Source organism: Lemur catta, chromosome 12 (genome assembly GCF_020740605.2).
Source record: "Lemur catta isolate mLemCat1 chromosome 12, mLemCat1.pri, whole genome shotgun sequence".
Classification (NCBI taxonomy): domain Eukaryota; kingdom Metazoa; phylum Chordata; class Mammalia; order Primates; family Lemuridae; genus Lemur; species Lemur catta.
In genome coordinates, this window is record NC_059139.1 from 89,752,970 (window position 1) to 89,765,663 (window position 12,694).

General features: G+C 40.7%; 1 protein-coding gene across 1 annotated transcript; it reads left to right on the forward strand.

Moving 5' to 3' along the window:
* The first annotated feature begins 608 nt into the window (after nucleotides 1-608).
* Nucleotides 609-11,594, forward strand: TEX43 (testis expressed 43). Its single transcript, XM_045566011.1, has 3 exons — nucleotides 609-722; nucleotides 1,268-1,376; nucleotides 11,349-11,594. The coding sequence occupies exons 1-3, from the start codon at nucleotides 637-639 to the stop codon at nucleotides 11,556-11,558; spliced, it is 405 nt and encodes a 134-aa protein (XP_045421967.1). The 5' UTR covers nucleotides 609-636; the 3' UTR covers nucleotides 11,559-11,594.
* The last annotated feature ends 1,100 nt before the right edge of the window (nucleotides 11,595-12,694 follow it).

A 12,694-nucleotide genomic window follows, 5' to 3' on the forward strand; every position in this document is an offset into this window, starting at 1 on the left:
TTTCAGGAGTTAACTATAGTTAACAAAATATATTAAGGAAAAATATGCTTAATATATAAGCAAAAATTTTGTAATGTTAAGCAAAAATGTAAAATTCAACAATAGTTTTTATCAATAAACTATTCTTTATGGACAACAAAGTCTTTCAGAAGTTCCTTTTTTGTTTTTTTTGAGACAGAGTCTCACTCTGTTGCCCAGGCTAGAGTGCTGTGGCGTCAGCCTTGCTCACAGCAACCTCAAACTCCTGGGCTCCAGCGATCCTCCTGCCTCAGCCTCCCGAGTAGCTGGGACTACAGGCACGTGCCAGGATGCCCAGCTAATTTTTCTATTTTTAGTGGAGACAGGTTCTTGCTCTTGCTCATCTTGAACTCCTGAGCTCAAGCAATCCTCCCTCCCGTCTTGGCCTCCCAGAGAGCTAGGATTACAGGCATGAGCCACCATGCCCAGCTCAAAAAGAGAGATTTTAAAAAGCACTGAAAATATTTCTGAGCTCAACACTCTTAATCAGCTGCTAATGTAACTGCTAAGAGTTGCCCTTACGTTAGCAAAACATTGTTACATCAGAGCAGCAGTGTCATAATTAGACTAGTGAGTTAGTCAAGTTCTAAATGATAATTCCATCCACTGCTGGCAGTGATGGCTTCAGGAAAAGACACTTGTCCTACCTTACCTAAACTCACCAACAACTGCTCTGATGAGCATTTCTATAAGCCTGCTAATAAGTGAGGACTTAAGGGTTCTGGGGTTTTTTGTTTGCTTGTTTGTTTTGTAATCTGGGAGCTACATAGATGAGGATAATAACTTCGTGCTTCCCTTTGGCATCTATATAGAAAGCTTTATGTTCCAGAGGGAAATGTGTGCAGGGAAAGTAACTCTTACCTAAGTGTAGGGCATGTATAAACTAAGAAGCCAGTATAGTTACTGGGGTTTTTTGGTGATTTTCCAGAGATTTCCTTTAGGCAATGGGTAGGCCTGAAACAAATCACTGTGCTCTGCCTTTTCCCTTAAAGTCAGGTTAAAATGACTTTGTGGGCAAATCGTAAAGGCCAGTGTGCAGTTGGAGGTGCAGAAACCCAGCCGTGACTTTTGACTTTGGTGCTATGTGGGATTGAAGGGGTTGATTATCTATTAGTTGAGTCTCCATGGCACATCTCTGTCCTGAAGCTCCAGTGGTCAGAACATGAACACACATCTCCATTCCATGGAATGATGCTAAAACAACTGTCTTTAACTTACAAGATAACTTTTCTTCTTTCCTAATCTTCAGGTATGATGAGATTCATTTGCCACGGTTTTCACTAAAGCAGGGGATGATCCCAACACGTTATGTAATGCCTTGGAAAGAAAACATGAAATTCAGGAATGTGAATCTGAAGGTATTTTCCCATAAATAGTCCTAAGGAAAAAAAAACTATACCATTTACTATATCTATGAATAGTCGTACATAACTATATCAAAACTATTTTGATGTGCTTATAAACTTGCAAACAAAATTTAAATAGCAGGATCTGTTCAAATAACCCGATTACAAACTTAAAATAGATACACCAGAGGACTTCAGAATCTCCACATCGTGCTAACTTGCAGTTGTTAGGAAGCTCATCAGCAGTAGGTGCCATTAATATTAAAGCTACCACAGAGAGAGGATTGAGATGGCCAACTAGACACAGGTAGCATGTGCCTCCTCCACGGAAAGGAACCAGAATAGTAAACAGATTCTCACGTGTTGAAAGGAGCATCTAGGAGAGATTAGGATTCAGTAGGGAAGTAATGGGAAGCCCCAAAAGTGGATAAGGAGGGTTTCAGGGCAACTTGCCCAGCTGGGGACTGGCTAAGTGATGAGAAGCTCCGGGCACCTGGAAGCAGTGAGAGAGAAGCCCCTCGGTGTCCATTTGCTGAGATGAGCTTTCACAGTCTTGGCTGCAAGAGAAGCCCCTGACCCATGCAAGTCTCGGGGCGTAAAAGAGGATGCTGGACGGGACCCGGGTGGAATCCCACAGGCACCCAAGCCTAGAGCAGTCTGAGGGGGCACCGTCCTGACAACCTAGACACCGGAGAGCTGCAGGTGCCCCTGCAGCCACTGCACAGCTCAGGAGGGAGAGAGGAGCCCAGCTGTCCCCACGCCCTTGGGAAGGTCACCGCCCCGCTGTGGGCTGCTGTTGAGATTGAAATGTGAGCAGACAGCATTTCTACAGTTTTTTGCCCATGCTGCCTACCTTTCCCCCAGCATTTCTGGTCACAGGTCCAAGGTGTCGTTTTGAGAGGTTGACACTGGGCTGTGCCCCACCCTCAGGCTGAGTCTGGGCTTGAGCTGGCTACAGCCCCTGCCTGGCTGTGGAGGCGCAGGGAAGCCAGGCTTTCCAGCACACGTTTGCGGGGGCAGGTGCCCACCGTCCTGCAGCCAGCCGCTGTGGGACTGAGTCTCCAGCGAACAGCTCTCCCCATGGCTTCGGGTCAGCGCAGCCTGCCCGGGAAGGGCCCCACCCTCTCTGGCCATGTTACAGCAAATGTTACAGCGGGCGGTCAGAGGGGGTCTCGCCACCAAATTCTGAGCCCCGTCTACCCAACTTTTCCCACTTTTATTAAGTTGGGGTGATCCGAGGGGTGGGGTCTCAGGTGACTAATGCCCGCCAGGTGATAGGTTAGTTGATGTGTCAGGTAATAGGTTAGTATTATGCTGATGCAGGTCTTCGGTGAGGGGTGGGGGTCTCAGGTGGCTGCTGTGCCAAGTAATAGATGGGGTTTTCCTTATTCGTCACAGGCCCGAGATGCCATCTGGGGAGTCAGGCTAGGCAGCTCCTCACTGTTGGGCTGCGTCCAGGCTGACACAGCCAGAGCCCCACCCAGCTGAGGAGGGACAGGGGAGCCAAGACCTCCCACACACCTGGAATAATTCCTACCACCATGCCACGGCTACTGTGAGGCTGAGATGTGAGCGAGCAGCACTCCGCACAGCTTCTTATCCATGCCACTTGCCTGAAAGGGCCCTGCCCTCTTTGGTTGCAAGCCCGCAACAGAGCCATTTTGAGAGTTTAACACTGAGCCATGCCCCACCCTCAGGCAGAGTTCAAGGTGACATGACTGCACCTGCCACCTGCTGGAAAGGGACAGGGGAGAAAAACCCCTTCTAAACACATTTATGACAATACCTACTGCCCTGTCACAGGCAGCTGTGGGACAGGGACTAGCCTGCCCAATCCATTATAGCTACCAGTAACACCAACACTACCACTTGGGTCCTATGGCTGGCTCCACCACTGCTACTGTCACCTCCCATGTCACACCAGCTGTTCAGGGACCTGAGAACCTGCCCACACACCCAGCCCTCTGCTCCAGCTACTACCTTTTGAACAAGCCATCTGAAGGCCCAGGAATTGGCTCCCCGCGAAACACTAACAGTGTTGCCAAAGTAAGCTGCCTGGGACCTAAAACCAGGCATTCTCAGCCCACTGCTTCCACCACTGGGGCCCAAAGACTGATCAGCTGCTGTTGAAGTCCCCAGCAAAACTTCACCACAGCCACAACTAATAGCTGTTCCTTAAACCATCAAAGAAATCACAGATACCACTGACCCTTTGTACTGCCTAAGAAATCATACAAAGATCACACTACTTGCAAGCACCCAAAACCAAAGCCAAATTGTCCTATTCACCAACAACATGTATACATCTTCAGGGAAAAATTCTCCCCTTTGAAAGCAATTTCAAAAAAAATCAGAACAAGTGACTGCTACATCAGATGCCCAGATATAAGCACAAGGACACAGGGAACATGAAAAAGCAAGGAAATTGTACCAAAGTACTACAATTGTCCAGCAATGGATCCCAATCAAAAAGAATCCCTCATAATGCCAGATAAAGAATTCCAAATAATGATTCTAAAGAAGCTTAATAACATGGAAGAGAAATCTGAAAACCAATACAAAGAAATCAGAAAATTAATTCAGGATATGATTGAAAATTTTACCAAGGAGATAGATATCATTAAAGAAATAGAAATTCTGGAGCTGCAAAATTCATTGGAGGAAATACAAAACACGCTCAAAAGCTTCAAGAATTTGAACAGTTCCCACTCACAGCACTAGACAGATCATCAAAACAGAAAATCAATAAAGAAATGTTGCACTTAATTCAGATTTTAGACCAAATAGACTTAACAGACATTTACAGAACACGCCACTCAGCAACTACAGAATTTACATTCTTTACGTCAGCACATGGGACATTCTCCAAGACAGACCATATGTTAGGTCACAAAACAAATCTCAACAAAATTTTTAAAAGTCAAAATCATATCAATTGTCTTCTCAGATCATAGTGGAATAAAGCTAGAAGTCAATACAAAGAGGAACTTCAGAAACTATACAAACACATAGAAATTATATTTTATTTTATTTTTTTAACTCAATATCTGATTCAACAAACACATAGACATTAAACAACATGTTCCTGAATGATCACTGGATCAACAAAGAAATAAAGACAGAATTTTAAAATTTTGTTGTAACAAATGAAAATGAAAACACAACATACCAACACCTGTGGGATACAGCAAAAGCAGTGCTAAGAGGAAAGTTTGTAACATTAAATTCCTACCTCAAAAAAGTAGAAAGATCACAAATTAACAACCTAACATTTCACCTCAAGGAATTAGAAAAACGAGAAAAAAACAAACCCAGAGTTAGCAGAAGAAAAGAAATAACAAAGATCAGAACAGATCTAAATGAAATAGAGACCAAAAAACAAAAAAAGGATCAACAAAATGAAAAGTTAGTTCTTCAAAAAGATAAACAAAATTGGGCCCGGCGCAGTGGCTCACGCCTGTAATCCTAGCACTCTGGGAGGCCGAGGCGGGTGGATCGCTCAAGGTCAGGAGTTCAAGACCAGCCTGAGCAAGAGCGAGATCCCGTCTCTACTAAAAATAGAAAGAAATTATCTGGCCAACTAAAATATACATAGAAAAAATTAGCCAGGCATGGTGGTGCATGCCTGTAGTCCCAGCTTCTCGGGAGGCTGAGGCAGTAGAATCGCTTAAGCCCAGGAGTTTGAGGTTGCTGTGAGCTAGGCTGACGCCACAGCACTCACTCTAGCCTGGGCAACAGAGTGAGACTCTGTCTCAAAAAAAAAAAAGAAAAGAAAAGAAAAATTGATAAACCGCTAGGTAGACTAACCAAGAAAAGAAGAAAGAAGATCCAAAGAAACACAATCAGAAATGTAAAAGGAGACATTACAACTGATACCACAGAAATACAAAGATCATCAGAGACTATTATAAACAACTATATGCTCACAAACTAGAAAACCTAGAGGATATGGATGAATTCTTGAAAATATACAACCTCCCAAGATTGAACCACGAAAAAATAGAACCCCTGATTAGATCAATAGCAGGTGGCAAGATTGAGTCAGTAATGAATAATCTCCCAACCAAAAAAAGCTCAGCACCAGATGGATTCACAGCCAAGTTCTACCAGACGTAAAAAGAACTGGTGCCAATCCTACTAAAACTCCCAGAAGATCAAGGAGGGCATCCTCCCTAACTCATTCTATGAAACCAGTGTCACCATAATACCAAAGCCAGGAAAAGATGCAACAAAAAAAGACCAATATTCTCATGAACATAGATGCAAAACTCCTCAATAAAATACTAGCAAACCAAATCCAACAGCACATCAGAAAGATGATTCACCATCATCAAGTGGGTTGTATCCCACTGATGCAAGGGTGGTTCAACAATATGCAAGTCAACAAATGTGATTCACCACATAAACAGAACTAAAAACAAAAACCATATGATATCTCAATAGATGAAGAAAAAGCATTCAATAAAATCCAGCACCCCTTCATGATAAAAACCCGCAAAAAACTCAGGATAGAGGGAACATAACTTAATAATAATAAAAGCCAAGTGGCTGGGCGCAGTGGCTCACGTCTGTAATCCTAGCACTCTGGGAGGCCGAGGTGGGAGGATCTTCCGAGGTCAGGAGTTCAAGACCAGCCTGAGCAAGAATGAGACCTCGTCTCTACTAAAAATAGAAAGAAATGATCTGGACAGCTAAAAATATATGTAGAAAAAAATTAGCCAGGTATGGTGGCGCATGCCTGTAGTCCCAGCTACTCAGGAGGCTGAGGCAGAAGGATTGCTTAAGCCCAAGAGTTTGAGGTTGCTGTGACTTTGACGCCACGGCACTCTAGCCTGGGCAACAGAGTGAGACTCTGTCTCAAAAAAAAAAAAAAAAAAAAAAACGCCATGTATGATAAACCTACAGCCAATATCACACTGAATGGGAAAAAGTTGAAAGCATTCCCTCTGAGAACTGGAACAAGACAAGGAGGTCCACTTTCACCACCTCTATTCAACATAGTACTGGAAGTCCTAGCCAGAGCAATCAGACAAAAGAAAGAAATAAGGGCATCCAAATTGAAAAAGAAGAAGTCAAATTATCTCTGTTGATGATATGATCTCATACCTAGAAAAGGTATAAGGACTCCTCCAAAAGACTCCTAGATTTGGTAAATGAACTCACCAAAGTTTCAGATTATAAAATCAATGTACAAAAATCAATAGCATTTCTGCACACCAACAATGACCAAACCGAGAACTAAATCAAGAATTCAATCTCATTTACGATAGCTGCAAATAAAATAAAATAAAATACCTAGGAATAAATTTAACCAAGAAGGCAAAAGATCTCTACAAGGAGAACTACAAATCACTGATGAAAGAAATTATAGATGTCACAAACAAATGGGAAAACTTTCTATGCTCATGGATTGGAAGAATCAATATTATTAAGATGACCATACTTCCCAAAGCAATCTACAGATTCAATGCAATTCCTATCAAAATACCAATGTCATTTTTCATAGAATTAGAAAAAATAATTCTAAACTTCATATGGAAACACAAAAGAGCCTGAGTAGCCAAAGCAATTCTAATCAAAAAGAACAAAGCTGGAGGCATTGCATTGCCTGACTTCAAATTATACTACAAGGCTATGGTAACCAAAACAGCATGGTACTGGTATAAAGACAGACACAGATTAATGGAACAGAATAAAGAATCCAGAAATAAAGCCACATACTTATAGCCAATTGATTTTTTTTTTTTTTGACAGAGTCTCACTCTTTTGCCCAGGCTACAGTGCCATGGCAGCAGCCTAGCTCACAGCAACCTCAAACTCCCAGGCTCAATCAATCCTTCCACCTCACTCTTCCAAATAGCTGGGACTACAGACATGTGCCACCATGCCTTGCTAATTTTTTCTGTGTATTTTTAATTGTCCAGCTAATTTCTTTCTATTTTTAATAGAGATGGGGTCTTGCTATTGCTCAGGCTGGTCTGGAACTCCCGAGCTCAAATGAGCTTCTTCTCACCTCGGCCTGCCGTAGTGCTAGGATTACAGGCGTGAGCTACTGTGCCCAGCCCAGCCAACTCATCTTTGACAAAGTCAACAAGGACATGTACTAGAGAAAGGACAACCTTTTCAATAAATGGTGCTAAGAAAATTGGACAGTAATATGCAGAAGAATGAAACTGGATCCCTATTTCTCAGCACATACAAAAATTAACTCAGGGTGAATTAAAGATTTAAATGTAAGACATAAAACAATAAAAATCCTAGGGGAAAAAACTCTTCTGGACATTTGCCTAGGCAAAGAATTTATAACTAAGATCCCGAAAGCAAATGCAATAAAAACAAAAATAGACAAATAGGATTTAATCAAACTAAAAGGCTTCTGCACAGCAAAAGAAATAATCAAAATTGTAAATAGACAACCTACAGAATGACAGAAAATATCCACAAATCATGTGTCCAACAAAGTGCTAATATTCAGAATCTACAAGGAACTTAAACAACTCAGCAAGAAAAAACCAACAACCCCCTTAAAAAGTGGGCAAACAACATTAACAGTCATTTTTCAAAAGAGGATAGACAAATGGTCAATAAACATAGGGAAAAAGTCCTCAACATCACTAATCATCAGGGAAATGCAAATTAAAATCACAGTGAGGTACCACCTTACCCCTGTCAGAATGGCCATTATTAAACAGTCAAAAAGCAATAGATGTTAGTGCGGATGTGGTGAAAAGGGAACACTTATACACTGTTGGTGGGAATGTAAATTAGTACAACCTCTATAGAGATCAGGATGGAAATTTCTCAAAGAACTGAAAGTAGATGTGCCATTTGATCCCACAATCCCACTACGAGTATCTACCTAGATGAAAAGAAATATCATTATATCAAAAGATACCTGTACTCATAGGTTTATTGCAGCACAATTCACAGTCACAAAGATATGGAATCAACCCAAGAGCCCATCAACTGATGAGTGAATTAAGAAAATGTGGTATATATGTATACCATGGAGTACTACTCAATGATAATGAAATAATGGCTTTTGCCGCAACTTGGATGAAACTGGACGTCATTATCCTAAGTGAAGTAACTCAGGAACAGAAAAATAAATGCTACATGTTCTTGCTTACAAGTGAAAGCTAAACTACAGCTACACCAGGGCACACAGAGTGGTATAATGGACATTGGAGACTCAAAAGTGGGGAAGATGGAAGGCGTGAAGTTTGAAAAAGTACCTATGAGACACAACGTACAGTACTTGGGTGATGGGTACACCAAAAGCCCAGACTCTACCACTATATAATATACACATGTAATGGATTTCAACCGGTACCCTCTAAATCTATTAAAATAAAAAGAAAATTTTCAAGAGAAAAAATATATGAAAATGCAGGAAAAAATATTAAAGCTACAGTACAGAGCATGTATTTTTAAAGTTGTACTGAATATTCAAGTAGAGAACCATGGGAAATGGTTTCGCTAGATTTACACATAAGACTTGCCCATTCAATGCTCCTATTTAGTCAGCAGTTTTAAAACAACATAAAAACTTCTATATGTAATGGTGCACGTCTACGACCATACCACTCTGAATGTGCCCGATCTTGTCCATAAATGGTGCAGCCACTATAGAAGACAGTATGGTGGTTCCTCAAAAATTTAAATATAGAATTACGATATGATTCAGCAATTCCACTTCTAGGTACATACTCAAAAGAATTGAAAGGAAATTTAAAACATTTTCCAAATTCAGATTGACCATTTATTTGTGAAAAGGTAAGTCATTTCTTTAAAGGAGAATAGAATAATAATAATAATGGCAATAATCAGACTATGAGAGGATATTTCAAGTTATGATTCCTAGAAAAAATATGTATCAATAATTTGCACATTTCAAATGGATAAGCAAGTAATGTTGAATAAGAATACATTGTGTTTGACTGGGAGCGGTGGCTCACACCTGTAATCCTAGCACTCTGGGAGGCCAAGGCAAGAGGATCACTTGAGCTCAGGAGTTCAAGACAAGAATATATTGTGTCAAGAGCCAGGTGCAGTGGCTCACACCCATAATCTCAGCACTTTGGGAGGTTGAGGCAGGAGGATTCCTCAAGACCAGGAGTTCAAGACCAACTTGGGCAACATAGTGAGACCTACCAGTCTCTAAAAAAATTAAAAATTAGCCAGGCATAGTGGTGTATGCCTGTAGTCCTAGCTACTCTGGAGCCTGAGGCAGGAGGATCACTTGAGCCCAGGAGTTCGAGGCTGCAGTGAGCTCTGATTCCAGCACTGCCTGGGTGACAGAGCAAGATTGTGTTTCTAAAAAAAAGATATTTTGCCAAGACAGAGATGATATTATAAAATACAAACATTATGAACTATAAAATAAATTGCAAAAACGGGCTCAATTATTTTCTTACAAAATGCACAAGTATAATGTAATAGTATAAATGAAGATGTATTTGCCCTGGCATGTTTATATGTATTTTTATCTGATATTTTGAAAACAAAAATAAAACTGAGGAAATCAAGACTCAAGTATTAGACTTTAAAAAAGTTTATATATGTTTATTAGGATTTACTATAATCTTAATATTGGTTTGTATCTCATGTCATTTAGCGCCTTATCAAGTCATTTTCAATGAATAGCTTTAGCATGATGATAGTATTAGTATTGACTTATCTTTTTCATTTACTAGAACTATAGGTTGTAAACTTTGTGAATTGAAATCAGTAGAAAAACTTTGTTTTGATTCCATCAAAAGATTTATTCTTGACCGTACTCTTGAGAGTTATAACTCAGCATAATTTTTCAGAGATGTTGTACTTTGGCAATTTGGTTGACAGTGTCATATCAATTTTTCAAATGTAATTAGTGACTGCTGTATAGCATATTCTCCTTTACAGAGTTACCTTGAAAATTAAATGAGAACATTCAATGAAGTGAATGTGCCCACACTGAGTAAGTGCAAGTAAACACTAGTTTACACTTTCCTTCCTTCTGTTTATAATCACCATTTTTCCAGTAGGAGGTGATAACTCTACATTTAACAACATTAAGATGATAACACTTGGCCAGGCGCAGTGGCTCACGCCTGTAATCCTAGCACTCTGGGAGGCCGAGGCAGGTGGATCGCTGGAGGTCAGGAGTTCGAGACCAGCCTGAGCAAGAATGAGACCCCGTCTCTACTAAAAAAATAGAAAGAAATTATCTGGCCAACTAAAATATACATAGCAAAAATTAGCCGGGCATGGTGGCGCATGCCTGTAGTCCCAGCTATCTGGGAGGCTGAGGCAGTAGGATCGCTTAAGCCCAGGAGTTTGAGGTTGCTGTGAGCTAGGCTGACGCCACGGCACTCACTCTAGCCCGGGCAACAGAGCAAGACTCTGTCTCAAAAAAAAAAAAAAAAGAAAGAAAGAAAAAAAAGATGATAACACAGCACACAGGAGTGGGGGCTGGCCCAAGATCAGGCCAGAATGCTGTTTGGCGGTGCTGAAGAAGCAGAAGTAGATATATCCTTAAGTCAGTAACTCAAGTAGCTGTCATTTATTTACTCAGCTACAATTGTAACAGCAGCATCATACTTTATGCCAATTTAATGCCTAGTAGTTTGCAAAAGATTTTTCATTCACATATATTTTTCTCAATTCTCAAAGAATCCTTTAATATTCCCATTTTATATTTGAGAAAACTGAGTCTTATGGGAGTAAATGACTTGGACAAGGTCGTATAAGTAGTGATGTTAAAGTTCAACAATCTGACCCCGAGTTTATCATCTTTAATAGTCTGAAGTCTCACGGTTCTCCCCCATAGTCAGTAACACTGAACCACGAGCCTCGTTTTTAGAAAAGGGATGTTGCTCTGTCCACCAGAGCGTCCTTCTCAACAGCGAATTAGAAAAATTATTGTGAAATTCCATCTTAACCTAACAAAAAAATGATGTTTGATGTGATATGCAGAAGGCTTTCTCTCCCTCTCTCTCCCAGCTAGCAGAAGTGTGTGGGATCTATACTGGCCCTCTAGAAGACTCTCTGTTTTTGAATCACAGCGAAAGGCTTTGCCATGGGGAAGATCGTAGAGTTGTCTTGAGGAAAGGACCACCAGAAATAAAAATTGCGGATATGCCTTTGCATTCGCCTCTCTCCAGATACCAAAGCACTGTGATTTCCCATGGCTTCAGGAGGCGACTAGTCTGATGAAAGCAGAATAAAATAATAAAGTGTTTCAATCTCTTCTCTCTCTCTCTTCCTCTCTGTTTCTGATAAGCGTTTAAGTCCATTGTATTATACATTTGTATTTCACCTACAAGGTCAATTTGTTTAAAGGTCTTAAGTCAGTTGTACACTCTATAGAGTATAGAAGCTTTAGAAAGGAAGAAGGCTCTGAGAACATCTGAGCTAAAGTGGGGAAGGAAGAAAAACTTCCTTGCTGACATGAATTTCACCCTAAGTAGGTAAGAATCAGCAGACTGGTCCATTCTCACTCTCCAAACTCACCACTCCTCCACCTTCCTCTCCTCCTCACTCCGTCTTTGTTAACCCCTCTGATACGCAGTCACATGAGCCAAATCAAAAGAGTGCCGGGATGGGGAATTATTTTTGTTGCTTTGCTGACTGCCCCCAACACCCTTCTTTACGACGCACCCCTCCATCACACATGCCCCCAAGGCTCTTGACACTGGTAATTAATCACTGTGGCAATTAGAAGTGTTCAGCAGACAACTCTACGATACATCATACAATATTAGCTAAGAGAGATACACTTTCTGCAGTAGAGTATGCGACTGTCAATTTCCTACAGCAAAGAACAAGTTCTCATAATTTAACATAAAAATTATCATACGTAAAGTGGTGCAGCCACTCTAGAAGACAGTATGGTGATTCCTCAAAAAATTAAATGTACAATTACCATGTGATTCAGCAATTCCACTTCTGAGTATAACATACTCGAAAGCGAAAGCAGGAACCTGAGCAGGTATTTGTGCAACATTCATAGCAGCATTATTCACCATAGCAAAAAGGTGGAAACAATCCAAATGTCCATCAACTAATGAATAAATAAACTGTGGTACATACACACAACGGAATATTATTCAACCATAAAAAGGAACAACATTCTGATACATGCTGCAACATGAAGGAGCCTTGTAAACATCATGCTAAGTGAGATAATCCAGACACAAAAGGACAAATATTGTGATTCCTTTTAAATGAGAGACTTAAAACAATCATCTCCATAGATAGAGAAAGAAGAGTGGTTACTAGGGTTTGTGGGCAAGGAGACAATAGGAAGTTATTGTTTAATAGGTACAGAGTTTCAGTTTGGCATGATG